This window comes from Nicotiana tabacum, unplaced genomic scaffold (assembly GCF_000715075.1).
Source record: "Nicotiana tabacum cultivar K326 unplaced genomic scaffold, ASM71507v2 Un00011, whole genome shotgun sequence".
NCBI classification, from domain to species: domain Eukaryota; kingdom Viridiplantae; phylum Streptophyta; class Magnoliopsida; order Solanales; family Solanaceae; genus Nicotiana; species Nicotiana tabacum.
The window spans coordinates 787433-804436 of NW_027438249.1; the positions used below are offsets into that span (position 1 = coordinate 787433).

Sequence of the window (17004 nt, forward strand, 5' to 3'; positions counted from 1 at the left end):
TCATCCAATACTATTTCATGTGAGTATTTGTTTTCAAATGAAAAATACATAGCCTGAGTCCTCTCTTTTTCCCCAATTATTTATTGTTTTTAACCTCAGTTATTACCTTTTTAACTTTATTTGTTTTCACTTACATGTGGATCTCACCATTCTGCCTCATCTGTATCAGATCATCTACTCTCTTTTGTCTTTTTATATCCTTCTCTTTCTTAAACATCAGAATATATATACCTAGTCCTTTTTCTAGTGAGATCTCTAATTCTCTTTCCTATGTAACCTACTTTATTTATTCTATCACAATCTCTATAATAATCAAATATCTCTCTATATTTTTTTCTTTCTTTTCTCTTCACACCCAAAGAAAGAAAAAACCTTCTTGATGAAGTTCACAAGCAGCCATCAACATCCTCTATTAAATCCATGCATGAAATCATTGAAAGAAATCTTTGCCTCTTCCAAAGGAAACTGAAACACAACTAATTTAATTTCCTCTATTCCTCCACCTCTCCTTTGTTTACCTTTTCCTATATATAATTTTTATATTCAATTTGTACACTATTCATTATTAGGGTTTCTTCCCTAGCTCTTCACACTTGACCCAAAAAAAAAAAAAAACAGCTAGCTAGAAGCTAGTTATTTAGCCTACTGTAATCCTCCTCCTATGACGAGTCCAGATAACAAAGAGGAAAGCCAGAGCTCCGGTGGCGGTGGCCGGAAAACGTCGGCGGCAAGGCCACAAGAACCATCATTGAATTGTCCAAGATGTGATTCTCCCAACACCAAGTTTTGTTATTACAACAATTACAGTCTTTCACAACCAAGACATTTCTGCAAGACTTGCAGAAGGTACATACTTTTGAATTATGTGACTATTTCATCTAATATTTTTTTTTTGTGTGTGTCGGTGAGATTTGAATTCATGAACTATTCAACAGTTTGAACTATTCGAGAGAGCACTTTTTTATTTACTTAATTATATTATGTGACAACAGGTACTGGACTAAAGGGGGAGCGCTACGCAACGTTCCGATAGGCGGTGGTTGCCGGAAAAACAAGAAGATAAAGACTTCTTCTTCTTCAAGGCTTTCTGGTGATTCAAAAGATACAAGCGTTTCTTCAGATATTGGTGGGCTTAAATTTTTTCATGGTCTTTCACCAGCTATGGATTTTCAGCTAGGAGGACTAAACTTTCCTAGATTAAGTAGCAATACTTCAACATCTGGCAGTATTTTCAACCAGTTTTCTTCGTTTGGGGACATTTCTACTACTTCTGCTGCTGCAATTGGATCAAGTTCTTGTTTTAGTCTTGATCCTTCAGGAAGTTGTTCTGGTTCTTTATTGGGATTCAATAATTTCCCTTTCTCAAGTTCTATGCTAAAACAAGGTGAGAATATAGTGGTGCAGAACGATTCGATAATGTTGAAGTGTATAACCATCTCATTTAACATTTTAAGTTATTCGAAAAAGTACTTTTATTATATTATATCCGTCCTCAAATATGTAACCATACTTTTTTATGGGCCAAAAAAGCGATGAAAATAAGTACCAAATGAGATATATGTTGAAGTGTATGACTAATATACAAGCTTAAACGATTTACATTTTTAATTACTTAATTATATTATGTCTCGACAGGTAATGCAGGAGCTCAGGAAATGGGGTCGATGGGCATTCATCACGGCACAATGGCATCTTCAATAGAATCCTTGAGTTCAATAAACCAAGATTTACACTGGAAATTACAACAACAAAGATTGGCCATGCTTTTTGGTGGGGATCAAAATCAAAAAGAGAACATTGTTTCATCTCATATTCCTCATCTTGATCAAAACCAAATTCAAAAGCCACAGCCTATTTTGTTTCAAAACTTGGATATTTCATCAAAACAACAAGAAGAAGAAGCTGCAGTTTTTGGAAATAATATTAATTCAAGAAAAGATCATGGTAGTGGAAGTGATCATGGGAATAATAATTTAGCTACTGAATGGTTCTTTGATAACTCATTTGGGACAGTAAATCCAACTTCAACAAATAGTAGCAGTGGAAATGCAAATGATCAGAACAACAACAACAATTGGAATAGTATTCAAGCTTGGAGCAATTTAAATCAGTATAGTACACTGCCTTAGTTCAATTTGATGAAACAATGGTGAAAGAAATCATATTTTATACTAATCTATTTAGGCCTTCTTTTCTTTGAGTTTGTTCATTTTGGTTAATAGGGAGATCAATATGGAAAAAATAGCTAAGACAATCAGGAATTAGTTTTTGTTTTCTCCTTTTCTTTTTTTTGTTATTTAAATTCAGTAAGACACTAATTAAAAGTTTTTAGTATTGAACTTATTGTAATTGTTTTAAGATGATGATGATGATCTTTTATTGTTTATTCTCATGATGCATTAAGATGTCGCACGTCCTACTACTAGTTTCAATTTTTTGGATGTAAGTTATATATTATTGACAGTATAATGAATATTTGTATAGTACTAGTATAATTTAATTTGTTATATATTGCATTACCATTTATTCAAGGTTACCAATAAATGTCACTAAATAATTATCTGCAATAGCTTTTAAGTGATCTGATTGTGAAAATGTTATGATTGTATATAATGTTATTTTGACCTTATTTGTCCATAAAACATAAACTCTAATTTTGTTCCCCTCTTTTTGTTTATACATGTTGGTTTCTTGTTCTTACAAATTCTAATTGGCAGATCACTCTATTTATTTGCAATATTGATAATAATATACTAAGATTTTGAAATGTTAATCCCATAGTCTAATTATTATTTTTCTTACTTCAATATATTCTTGGGATTGGTGATAGTCTGAATTTTTTTTTGGTAGAGTCAGTCAATAAATTGGAAACTTAACGGCATATCTTTTGATTTGTTATTATGTTATTGAGTCAGACTTCAGAAGTCTCGCTATGTCAATCTGTCTCCCTTTATCAGGTAAACCAATTGAATAACCAATTCTCAGACTTCTCAAATAAATGTATATGTGTTAGTCATCGTTAGAAGGAGGGCCTTAGCGTAATTGGTAATGTTACTGGCATGTGATCACTCGGCCACGAGTTCGAGCCGTGGAAACAGCCTCATGCATACAGAAATACAGGATAAGACTGCGTACGATAGGACCGGCCTTTCCCGTACCCCACGCATAATGGGAACTTATTGCATCGGGCTACCCTTTTATTACTCATGTGTTAGAAATTATACAATAGTGACTGAGTTCTTTTTTGCTGTGCCATACCTGCAACTGTTTCATACCTATATAATATATACACTGCTCTGCACACACATATATATATATATAGTCTTTGCTTCAGCATAATTCTCTCTCACATACACACATTGCCTGGGGCTTTTCATAATAATTAGAGTTGCAGGTATTGTGATTTTGGTGGTGTCTCATAAAGTGGTGGCTTGAAACTGTAATGAATGCCAAGACTGTATCAACATTTTGAGTGAAAGAATCTAAGTGAGCTTGGTGTTCTTACAAATTTGTTTTTTATTAGCTTTTTGATGCTCTTGGATAGTGTGCCTAGCTTCTCCCTATTCAAATTGCAAGCTTTTTTTTTTGTCCGGAGCAGTTTGTGTGTATTTATGTTTATTTATTGAATTTCTGCTTTTTTCTATCAGTATAGATGCTAGATAATTCTGATAGTCAAAATTTAAATAAATAAGAAAAAATTACTTAAAGTTTTTGTTTACGTTGAAATTTTATTCTTGACGATCCCTTATAATTTTCACTCGTTTCATTAACTTCAATTGAGAATATTGAGTGAACTACACTAGTTTGGATTTTGGAAAGTGCTTATGTGTAAAGAAAAGATTTGCTTTTTCTAACAACTTTTACCATGTTCATTCCTCACTTTAACCATTAATTCAAAAGGAATATTGCTCCCCTGCCTAAGGTTTTGATTCAATTTAAAGTGTGTTATGATCATATTTCTTATATTTTTATGTTCCATTAATTAGCTATAGTAATAACGTATCCACAGGGGAGAGCTTTTTTCAATTAATGCATAGGAATATACAACTTTGTTGAAAGTAAGACCTGCATTGCATCATTTCATTATATATGCTTTTGAATTTATAAGAAGCTCATTGCAACTTTTTATAAATACTATTTTTATGACACTTTTTTTCCTCGTTGAATTTATTGTAAATTTGAGCAACTGTTGTTCAGAGAAGAAATAGTATTTACAAAATTGTAAAACAATTTAACAACATTATCCATATTTCTTGATTATATTACCTGTTTATGGCTCATAATGGGTCATATATTGAGGTTTAATATGGTTAAAAAACAATAATATCAATTTTCTATTTATCTTTGTCTTCTCAATCATCAAAATAGAATAGATGTGAGTTAATATTGGTCATTTTTGTGAATTTTCTGTTTTATTTTATGCTAATAGTTTACTCAAGAAAACTAGAATATAAAGAAATGTTTTATTGCAATTCATTAAAGGTGGTATAAATCAATTTTTGAGGTTCATGGGACAAGTTGAGACAAAATCTTAACCTCCTTAAAAAGCTAGACAAACTTACGTAAGTCTAGTTTATATATAACTGTATTTATGAACTTTAGTCTTTCAACTCTCCTTTTGTTGGTACGAATCTTTTCTTTTTCCCCATTGACTTGAAAAAGCAAATAACCCCATTTGCCATTTCTTAAAATCGGATAAAAATACTTTCTAGCATTTTAAGCTTTCATGTATGATGATCACACAATTCATTAATGTGATTGTAAAAGTCTTGGATTTAAGTTTTATTGTGACCTATTATCAAAAAAAAAAAAAATCACTTTGGATCACAAAAATTTAGGTTTGCACGTGAGGGAATGGGTTGGAAATATAATTACGTAAATAAAACTACTATTCTTAATCCCTTAAAACTTTTATATAAATTGGTCACAAAATTCAACAATGATAATATTTTTAAAGAAAGAAAAAGAGAATTTTTTTGTGTGTCTCGATTGAGGAAAAAAAAAGGCAAAATACAAAATCGGCCAGTCGGGTAAAATTTATTGCATTTGCTAGTCGAAAAGTATATAAAAAATATATTATTTTTTGTATAAAATACACATACATACAAAAAATATATACTTTGTCAGCTACTGTTTTTGGAATCGGCTAACAACAACAACATACCCAATAATATCCCACACTGTGGGGTCTGGAGAGGGTAATGTGTACGTAGACCTTACCCTTACCTTGTGAAGATAGAGAGGTTGTTTCCAATAAACCCTCGGCTCAGGATGGCTAATAACATACATTTTAAAAAAAATACAAGGGTAAAAATTTATCCGCACTCGATATATTGGGGGGTTGGAGGGGGGGGGGGGGCAAGAATAACGTGAAAGACACTCTGGAAGAGAACTTGGGATAGATAGCAACAACAAATGTGTCTGTATAGTGAAGTACTTCAACTGTCATTTTAGAAAACCTGCGAGAAATTCATGAGTATTATGTAATGACTCATTGGACATGATAGGGAAACTCATACCTGCTTTTTAACCTCACGATAAATGGTTGGTCTTTTCTTCTTTTTCCTTTTTTTTTCCCCATATATAAGCTGAAATAAATACAGAAAATGATTTTTCATACTTCGTCTTTTACCGTGGTGATTAAATTCTTGAATATTGAAATATTACTTTAGAATTTTTAAAAGGAATCCATAAAATAGGGAAAGAAGAAATGTTTTTATTGCTATAAATTATAATACGAACAAAAGTTATTATTCATGCGTGCTTTAGCAATTTTTTTAAGAAGAGAAACTTTGATATTTTAATTTTTTTTAAAGAGAGAATTGAAGCTTTCGTTTCAGAATAAAAGAAGGTTGCAGATATAAATGGGGACATTCTACTTTATTATACGCAATTAATTTGATTTTCTCTTTTACATTTTAATTATTAATGTGATTTAAGGCTGTCAAATGAGCTGGTATATATACAAGATATAATTTGGACGTGTTAAAATGTCATTAGATAATACTAGTATTAGTACCCGCGTGATGCGCGGACATAAATAACAAATTATAATTTGAGTTATTGCAATTACCTTAAAATTTAAAATTTCCAGATAACATGTTTCTTTTTATTTATATTTTTATTTTATATCTGTAATAATGCAACTCCTTGATTTAGTACTTGTATTTTATTTTGTGGTCAATATTAAATAATACTAAACATATCACATTTGTGATATATCTTGTTTGAGCATATTATTTAACAAAATTCTGACTACCTTTTTATGTTTCATCACAAATTCGAATAAGTTTTATCCTTCTACATTTTCACCCAAAACAACTCTCTCTTTAATTTTTGCCTATAGTTATTACATTATCTATTACTTAATAATGTTATATTCATGTCATCTTTTATTAGCTTACCAATTGACTTGATATCTTGCTTATTACCTTTTTGATAAACATATATAAATACAAAGTTTTTTTATTCCTAAAATTTAATTTATTATTGTACTTTGATCCTCTTACTTGGAACTCTTTTTTCATTTAAATCTTTCAATAATATATTTGAGTATTATTTAATTATTTAATATACTTATACTTAATTAATTCCAAATATAAATATTCTCACACTATCTCTATTTTCCTCTTTATACATCCTCTTCCTACTATGAATTTTTAATTAGTTTTTTTACATTAATATTTTACCAATAAACAAAATATATAATATTACATGTTATTTTAAGTTATAACTTTGAATTAGTTTAAAAACATTAATACATAAGTTTTTTATTATTATATTTTAAATCTATTGAATTTTCTTATAATTGTTTTTTGTATCACGTGTAATTAAATTTTCTTTCTCTTTTAAAGTTAGGATACAAATTAGACTTTAATTTTCGTTCATAAAATTACCCATATGAGATATTTATTTTGTAATTCCTTAGTTTTATTTTGTTATCTAATTTTTAGTTTTTTTATCTAGTAAAACTTTAATTTTGTAGTTTTATCCATAGTTTGAGAGTTTTCACCATAATTTTAATCTAAATCTCAAGTTCAAATCGGCTTTCCCTTCTATTTCTAATATTAAATATTTTTAAATTTTTTATTATTGCTATTAAGTTACCTAATATATAGTATTTTATTTTCTTATGTGGCTTTTGTCACACCTCCTTTTTCGGCTACGCCCCCGAGAAGGGAGTATATAAGGGAGTTTTTCCAATCAAAGGACAATCAAAATGGGATTTTTATATTTTTTATTTCGGAGTCGCCACTTGGGAGATTTATGGTGTCCTAAGTCACCGGTTTTAATCCCGAATCGAGGAAAATATGACTCTGTTTAACATTCTGCGAACCAGAAATCCGAGTAAGGAATTCTGTTAACCCGGGAGAAGGTGTTAGGCACTCCTGAATTCCGTGGTTCTAGCACGGTCGCTTAACAATTTATACTTGGCCTAATTATCTGACTTATTACACATTTTTTGAACTTATTGCGTATTTTCAACTTTTATTACCGCTTTTAGCTTGACTATTTGTAATTATAGAATTGTCTTGAAACGAATCACGCGTACGTATATTCGTTTTACTTTTAGTATGTAAAGAATCATGTCACGCGTACGTGTACACAATTAAATTAATAACATTTTTTATTATAAAAAAACGAATTTGGCCGAAATTACGCGTGCTTAAAACAAACTACGAACATTTGTCATTTTTTGTATGATTAAATGGTAAGCGGCGCGCCTCGGACTATATGAGACAAATTAATTTAATAACCTCCGAAAACCCATTTTTTATTGAGAAAATTTGTTCGAAGTTGCGCGAACGCATACTCCGAATTGTCTTTAGAATTGTAATCATGTCACGCTAACGTGTCCACAATTACGATAATATTTTAAACGGCCCTAAAGGTTTCTCTACGAATGTTTATTATTTTTATATCTACATTAATACGAGAGCCATGGGAATTCGCTGAATGGCGCGCCTCGATTTCCAAAGAATCAAGATTCATTAAGTGATGGCCATAGGTTATATGATTTAAAAGTGTGAATGACATGCCTCAAAATTATTCAACTAGAAGAATTAAGGAGATAATTAAAACTAACTTGAAATTAAAAATCACAACCATACCGCGAAAACAGTACCCGTGATTTAATTATGTGCCTAGAGCTTGATCACCATATTCATAAGTTGTTTGTTCTCTTCCTATGCTTGAGACCAATTGTATGTGTTTAAAACTTGCAAAATGGTTTACGTGTAAAGTTGGGAGAAATTTTAGCTAATATGCATACCATTTGTTTTATGAAATAACCGTCACTCCACCCGGAGCAAACTCAACCTTTGTATATCCTCTACTTAAAATGCCGAAATCAGTACTCATAAACCCAGTCCTCTTCTACGCATTTTATTCTTAGTACAAGTCCTAATTATTCTGTTAATTTGCTTATGACGATTGGGTTTTAGACGAACAAAATCGAACCAATTATTGTCCAAAACTTGTGAAAACTATTTACAACTACCAAATCTATACCTTGTAATAATGTTGACATTATGTTTTGTTATAAGAAATGGGCTAATTGTACTCCTAAGTTAAAATAGGCAATTTGTTGTTAAGAAAGAAAATTAGTTTACAAATTGATAAATTCACACTACATATACCACGAATACACAACTGAACCTTTCAGAATACTCCAATACTTTAAGCATAATGGATTATATCAATTTACCTTTAACTTATGGTTATCCCAATAGTTGTTATCATGATTACATACAAACAAGAACACTTATATCAACTAGAATTAAAACAAAATTCCGATGTTTGACGAAATATACTATTGTGGTTCCTTGATATTTCCATACTACCCTGCACTTAGCTAACAGGGCTTAAAAACAAAATTTAACTAATGGTCAACTTTCTACCAAGTTCCCCATCTCAACAGTTCGAAAGCAGCTATAACCAATGAGCTTCAGAAATAAGTAAAATTACTGCAGAGCTTATGCTAACTTCAACAGAAGCCAGTTGGCTAATAGCTCCCATGTTGAGCATATGATATGTTAATTAACTAAAAAAAATTGAAACTTAAACTAATAGATTTAAATGGGCAGAGGACATGTTTGGAACTCCGGATTTCATTTCCTTGCGATATCGAAACCTTGTATGAGATAAGTCTAAAAACATATACCTGGAAATGAGAGTAAGAAGGGGTAAGATTCAGCAGTATCAACAGCAAGACCCAGCAACAGAAATACACCAAGGAAAACCAATTTTTGAGCTAAATTCAAACCAGTAGAAAGATCAAATGATGATCAGTTCATCAAAAAAAAATGCAGCCAACACTTGAACCAAACACTTGAAAATCAACAAGTTCAAATTATTTTTAACATCTAATTATTTAGGAATTATTTCAGAAATGAAAAGCCTTAAGAATTTCAGAAATTTTAATGGAACAGTAATATTTTGTATCCTTTCCAGTATTTTCCCGAATGTTTTTTCTTGTTTTTTTTTTGAATGCCCATCTTTCTCTCTGAATGTCTTTCTAAATCCCCCTCTCTTTATAGACCTCCTCCCCTCTTATACAATCCTGCCCGACCTTTTTTTAACTTACTGCCTTACCCCCCTTTCCTACTAAAATCTGAATCATTCCACTTTAAATCCCACTAAGGAAAACTTTTTCTTATTTTCAGCCCCTCATTCCCTTTTGTTCCCATTATTATATAAAGGCACTAATATCCCACTAACAAAACACTATCATTAATATTATCCTAACTGTTTCATTCCCAAATCACCCCTGAAACCCCTTAATAATACTGTCCCAATACAAACCATTCATCTGCATTAAAACCTTTAACTCTAAAATCTTGTTCAAACTAACAATTGTCTAAAACTAATTCTGATTAACAACTATAGCCAATTCTCCTAACAAACTGAATGATTAAGGTCAAGTTCTCATTGAAACCCATGGACTGAATTTGAATCACAACACAAAACTCAACAGAATCATTATAACTGAAACTGAAAATTGAATCAAAATGATCATGAATGCAGGTAACATGAATGCAGGTTCATTTGTCAGTATATTGACAATGCCCTGAAGCTAAGTGTCCACAGATCAAGCATACACAATAACCATTTGACGAACTTATTGGTTTACAAACAAGAACGAATTAATCGACGAAAACTAATTAACCGATTGCCTACAACAATTGATAACAACCAATCTGAAAATAGATAATCAGGCAATTTCCTTCGGCATTGTCAAGGACAGGGGTTTATAATAAAACAACTAATCGACGAACTTATTCGAATCGATTACACAACCTAATTATACACAACAAAGACAGAAATAAATTCGACCAAATAAAAAGGTCTGAAGGAGAAGAACAGAACAATTGACAGAACTGGAAAATTAATATAACAATACTAAACACATAAACAGACATTTAAAATATCAAAACTAGAATAAAAGAAAAAATAAGAAACATACCTTAAAATGGAACAACGAACGGACGGACTTGAATCAACTCATACTTGAACTTTTTGAGGTCAAACGTACTTTAATCGAGTGTTCTCAACCGAGAACACTTCGACTAAGGTCAGTTAAACACCCAAAACCTCTTAAAATTCGGACAGAAACCAGTTTTGGTTTTTCTAGGGTTCTGTTTGTTTCGATTTGGGGTTCGAGTGTTTCTAGCCAGATTCGAACCAAACCAACGGTGGTTTGGTCATGAGGGAGGTCAAGGGGTGCCATGGTGTGAGTTCAAGGTAGATTGGGGTGTGTCCAGGTTTTGCTCGAATCTTCGATTGAAGATTCGAGAAGCTGGAGGTTGATTCGAGGCAAGTTAACAGATCCATAACGAGGGTGGCCAGGGGTTGCCTTGGTGTGAGTTTGGGACTGGTTGGGGTGGGTTTCAAGTTTTCTCGAATCTTCGATTGGAGATTCGAGAATCTGGAGTCTGATTCGAGCAAAACAGTTAAGGGATTTGTGGAGAGGGTGGTTAGGAGGTTCAGGGGTGTTATTTTGGTGGTCACCGGCGTTGTTGCCGCCGGCTTTCAAGCGAAGGGGTTTCAGGGCGGCTAGGGTTTGAGAGGGTTTCTTGGGTTCATCTCTGAAAGAGACGATGAACAGGGTATGGCTTAGGGAGTGTGAGGAGAGGGGTTAGGTTTATATACGGAGGGGATGGTTTGATCTTGGCCATTCGATCAAGAGAGATCGAGGGTCCAGATCAGTTCACTTAACTCAAACGGTGTCGTTTGGAGTAGTACTGGGGCGGTACGGGTATTAGAGTGACGAGTCGGGGGTCGGGTCTGGTCAAGGCTTTGGGACCGTTTGATCAGTTGAGATCAACGGTCCAGATTGAAACGTGTCCAAACGACGTCGTTTGGTTCTGGTGGGGGTAGACCAGGTATGGTAGATGAGTCTGGGCTGGTTTGGCGTGGGTTTGGACGATTTTGTTTGGGCTTGAGGATCTTCTGGCCCAAATTTGAGTTCCTCTCTTTTATTAACTCTTTTTCTTTTCTTTTCTTCTTTTTTTTTCTCAAAATTAAACTTAAAGATCCTACATTAAATTATAGAAAACCTAAGTTAACTTAAAAATATTAATTAACTTTAAATATCACCCATCACAAACAATTAAACACTTAAATTAAAAGAAAATCACACAATTTGACCAAAATACAAATAATATGTTATTTTCTGTGAATTTTCATTTTTGTAAAACACTTAATTATTAATTAATTCCGAAATATAAAAAATCCAATCCTAAATGCAAATGCTATATACTTTTGTATTTTTAATGCATTAATAAAATTAAACATGCACACATATCTATGCAAACAAACAGGAAAATCGCACAATATTTCCTAAAAATAACACATAATTAAAGAAAAGACCTAATTTTGGGAATTATTTTGGAGTAATTCGTATGAGGCAAAAATCACGTGCTCACAGCTTCCCCTCTTTGTCCGGAAACACGAAGAGTTTTCGTGCAAAGATAAAGTGAGCGGATACGAGCGATTTTTGCATGTTTGAATACTCCGTGGGAAGCATTTTTTGAAAGATTTGACCGAACCTCTGCTTCAAAGGTTTCCTACATATCCTTGGCTATAAAGGAATCAGGTCAATGTAGTTCAGAAAGTTTTGGATAGCTGGGACTACCATGGGATTGCCTTTTGCTGTTACTGTTGTTACTGCTGATGTTACCTCTTACTGATCTCTTTATTACACCTTGATGAAAGATAAAGAAGTTATACTAAGCTATGATCTATGCATTACAAAAATTTATTCTCAAACTTGGTCATGTGACTGGTGTTGCCTCGTTGTCTTGTGTTTCCTCTGATGTTGCTTTTACTTCTGACTTGCCTTGTATTCTCCCTTGATTGCCGATCTCGAATTGTTTATTTCCTTCGCGTTATTTTCCTTCGAATCTTGAACTGCCTTCCTCTGCTGGGGATTTTTGTTGTTTCCCGCTGCTTTACTGACTTCAACAACAATTACTTTTTAAAATATAGCACTATTCCTTTCTTCAGGCGGGCTCCTGACTTCAATCAACAACTTCGAAAAATAAAGCACCATTCCTTTCTTCAGGCGGGCTCCTGACTTCAATCAATAACTTCGAAAAAATAAAACGTCATTCCTTTCTTCAGGCGGGCTCCTGACCTCAACAACATCTTCGAAAAAATAAAAACGTCATTCCTTTCTTCAGGCGGGCTCCTGACTTCAACAACAACTTCGAAAAATAAAGCGTCATTCCTTTCTTCAGGCGGGCTTTTGATTGCTGAAACTTGAATTGTATTCCATTGTTCTCCAGGTGGGCTCCTGATTGCTGCGACTCGAATTGTGTTCCCTTGTTCTCCAGGTGGGCTCCTGATTGCTGCGACTTGAATTGTTGTTCCTTGTTCTCCAGGTGGACGCCTGATTGCTGAAAACTTGAATTGTATTCCCTTGTTCTCCAGGTGGGCTCCTAATTGTTGCGACTTGAATTGTTGTTCCTTGTTCTCCAGGTGGACGCCTGATTGCTGAAAACTTGAATTGTATTCCCTTATTCTCCAGGTGGGCTCCTGATTGCTGCGACTTGAATTGTTGTTCCTTGTTCTCCAGGTGGACGCCTGATTGCTGAAAACTCGAATTACATTCCTTTATTCTCCAGGTGGGCTCATGATTGCTGCGACTTGAATTGTTGTTCCTTGTTCTCCAGGTGGACGCCTGATTGCTGAAAACTCGAATTGTATTCCATTGTTCTCCAGGTGGGCTCCTGATTGCTGAAACTTCAACTGTTGTTCCTTGTTTTCCAGGTGGACGCCTGATTGCTGAAAACTCGAATTGTATTCCCTTGTTCTCTAGGTGGGCTCCTGATTGCTGAAACTTCAACTGTTGTTCCTTGTTTTCCAGGTGGACGCCTGATTGCTGAAAACTCGAATTGTATTCCCTTGTTCTCCAGGTGGGCTCCTGATTGCTGAAACTTCAACTGTTGTTCCTTGTTTTCTAGGTGGACGCCTGATTTCAACAAAATAGACAAAAGCAAAGAAAATTTTTTGCCTCAGTTTGGTAGTTGGGGACAGATGTGATTGTAAAACTAAATCATATTACCAAATATTATTAAGAATTTGAAAGTTATGTCCTATTATCCAGGAGGGTCCTGATAACTCTTACGCGAACTTTGAAGCCAACTTATAGTCCCTTTGGTGCACATTTGTCCTACATTTACTACTTATGATTGTTTTAAGGTTTAACCTAGGTCCCATTTTCTAGGAGGGTCCTGAAGTTTCTAATCGAGCCTTGTCTTTTTTTAAAAAAATAAAATAAAATTCAAACCAACTTATATTTTCACGAAGTAGAGCTTATGCCAGATCTTGTATTCATGAATGTTTTGAATTAAAGCTAAGTCCCATTTTCTAGGAGGGTCCTGAGAATTTATACAATCAAACCTGCATGGTACTTGCTCTCCTCACAGGGTGCTTCCTGGAACAAATGCCGTCTTTGCCCCTGTTTTCAAATCAAAGAAAATTTTGTCAGTTTAAAATGTGGTAGTTAGTTGTGCCATTTTTGCTGGGGAGGGTTTTCTCTTTGCCCTGCTTTGCTTCATCAGACTGCTTTGAACCGGTCGAAAGGACTGTTTTGACCTCATGATTGATCCTTAACTGCAAGATCCCCAACTGTTGTTTTCACTTCTGACCCTTCCATTCGTAACCATACATCTCTCATGACATTACTGAACTATTTCACCGATTTAACTTTTCCTTACACCCTATGTCTCATCATATTACCTCCAGCATATCCTAGCCGTATTTTGCCTTTGTGCAATTTTGAATCTTGGTAGTATACCTTGACATTCCTTCTTATTTGTTGGAACAAGGCTAACCTCAGAAGAGCTTTAGAGGAGTAAAAATTAACAGCAATGAAATGCGACAATTTTGAAAATTAAGAATAAAGAAGAAAATCCAAATTTGGATGACTGTTGGAGATAGGAACAAGGAACTTATCTGAGCGGAGTCACTAGCACCAATGATCATGGTATGCATTTTGGATTAATCAGCCCAGTCTATTTAACCAATCTCTTTTCAAATTGTTTTACTTTGTTCTCCAAAATTTCCACAACCCAATTTTACTTTCCGCCAACTTACGGACCTTGTTTGACTTGCAGTGCCCTGAAGGGTTTTCATCGACAAACCTCTCTCATTCGTTTGTTCCTCAGTTCCTTGTCGCCTTATGGTGCCCGTGAAGGTTTTCACCGATAAGGCTCTCTCATTTATACTTTCTCTCAACTTTCGCCCCATGGTGCCCATGAGGGTTTTCACCAATAAGACTCTCATTTTCATTACTTTTCCTGCTTGGACCAGAGTGTTATCCTGATACGAATCACCTTTATTTGCTCAACTTGGCATCTCTCGAAGACTGATCGAAAGGTCTTTCTTTGGACCGTAATGTGGGCTTTTGGATGGGGTTAGAAAGAAAGGGTATCAAAGGCTCAAAGCAATTTGACATGGGTTTAAAATTACAACTCTTGGAATCACATTTCTTATTACAAGTACAACTTCTGCCCCAGTTTCTTGCTTGGGGATCTTTTGATATTTTATTTTACTATGACAGAGCCGTGAGGCTGCCTACATATCCTTAACAGGAATCAGGTCAAACTTAGTTCACACCCTGATTGCTTGTTGTTATACTTTCTCTTTTCACTTCTTTTCCTTTTCTCTTTTTCTTTCTTGTCCTTTTCTTTTTGTTGTTTATTCCAAAAGAGGGGTATGAAAGAAACAAATGCGGCTCAAAAAGGGGGAACAAAGGGTAAAATGTTTAGATAGCAGAACAAATTGCCTTCGTCATTCCAATCTTTGAAACAATGCCAAGTACAAACAATCAACAATTATAACAAATAAATCATACATAATATTTCTTGCCAATTCGGGGCGAACTTGCCTTTTGCTTCAACCTGATGTGGAAGAATACGTTTCAGCACTTGCTGAATCACTTCAAACTTTCGGGGACGCACCCTTTTGTTGTATGCTCTTGCTATTCTTCTTTGATATAACTGGCCATGACATACTGCTGCCAATCTTTTTTCATCAATCAAGTTCAACTGCTCCAAACGGGTTTTGACCCACTCATCATCATCAACCTTAGCCTCAGCGACAATCTGAAGGGAAGGGATTTCAACTTCTGCAGGTATTACTGCTTCAGTGCCATATACCAACAAATAAGGAGTTGCACCTACCGAAGTGCGAACGGTAGTGCGATATCCCAGCAACGCAAATGGTAATTTTTCGTGTCATTGCCTCGAACCTTCTACCATTTTCCGAAGTATCTTCTTTATGTTTTTGTTAGCTGCCTCGACTGCTCCATTTGCCTTGGGCCGATATGGGGTAGAATTGCGATGTGTAATCTTAAACTGTTGACAGAACTCTTTCATAAAATTACTGTTAAGATTAGCACTATTATCTGTAATGACCACCTTTGGAATTCCGAATCGACAGATGATATTTGAGTGAACGAAATCGACCACTGCTTTTTTGGTCACTGATTTGAATGTTTTGGCCTAAACCCACTTGGTAAAAAAATCAATGGCTACCAGAATGAACCTATGCCCGTTGGATGCTGCTGGCTCAATTAGTCCAATGACATCCATGCCCCAAGCAACGAAGGGCCATGATGCTGACATTGTGTGCAATTCCGATGGTGGAGAATGAATCAAATCTCCGTGTATCTGACATTGATAACATTTGCGCATAAAATTGATACAATCTCGCTTCATGGTAAGCCAATAATAGCCTGCTCGGAGAATTTTCTTTGCCAACACATATCCGCTCATATGTGGTTCGCAGACTCCCGAATATACTTCGGACATGACAACCGTAGCTTGTCTAGCATCTATGCATCTTAATAATCCAAGGTCTGGCGTTTTCTTATACAAAACTCCTCCACTTAAGAAGAATCCATTTGCCAACCGTCTAATTGTTCTCTTTTGATCCCCTGTGGCTTGCACTGGATATATCCCTATTCTGATGTATTCCTTGATATCGTGGAACCATGGTTCACCATCAAGTTCTTCCTCAATCATGTTACAGTAAGCATGTTGATCTTGGACTTGAATATGCAGAGGATCGACATAAGCTTTGTCCGGATGGTGCAACATTGATGCCAGGGTAGCCAATGCATCGGCGACCTCATTATGGACCCTTGGAATATGCCTGAATTCCACTGATCGAAACTGTTGACAAAGATCATGTAAATACTGTTAGTACGGTATGAGCTTCAAGTCGCGTGTTTCCCATTCTCCTTGAATTTGATGTACCAGAAGATCCGAGTCTCCCAAGACCAAGATCTCCTGGATATCTATGTCTGCAGCTAGCCTTAGACCCAAAATACAGGCTTCATACTCAGCCATATTGTTGGTGCAATAAAACCGAAGCTGAGCCGTAACGGGATAGTGATGCCCTGTTTCAGAAATAATCACAGCTCCTATCCCGACTCCTTTCATGTTGGCAGTCCCATCAAAGAAAAGTTTCCAGCCTGGTTTTTCAATTTGCTCC

General features: G+C 34.7%; 1 protein-coding gene across 1 annotated transcript; it reads left to right on the forward strand.

Moving 5' to 3' along the window:
• The first annotated feature begins 253 nt into the window (after positions 1 to 253).
• On the forward strand, positions 254 to 2483 carry LOC107773653 (dof zinc finger protein DOF5.7). Its single transcript, XM_016593057.2, has 3 exons — positions 254 to 846; positions 993 to 1384; positions 1636 to 2483. The coding sequence occupies exons 1-3, from the start codon at positions 662 to 664 to the stop codon at positions 2127 to 2129; spliced, it is 1071 nt and encodes a 356-aa protein (XP_016448543.1). The 5' UTR covers positions 254 to 661; the 3' UTR covers positions 2130 to 2483.
• The last annotated feature ends 14521 nt before the right edge of the window (positions 2484 to 17004 follow it).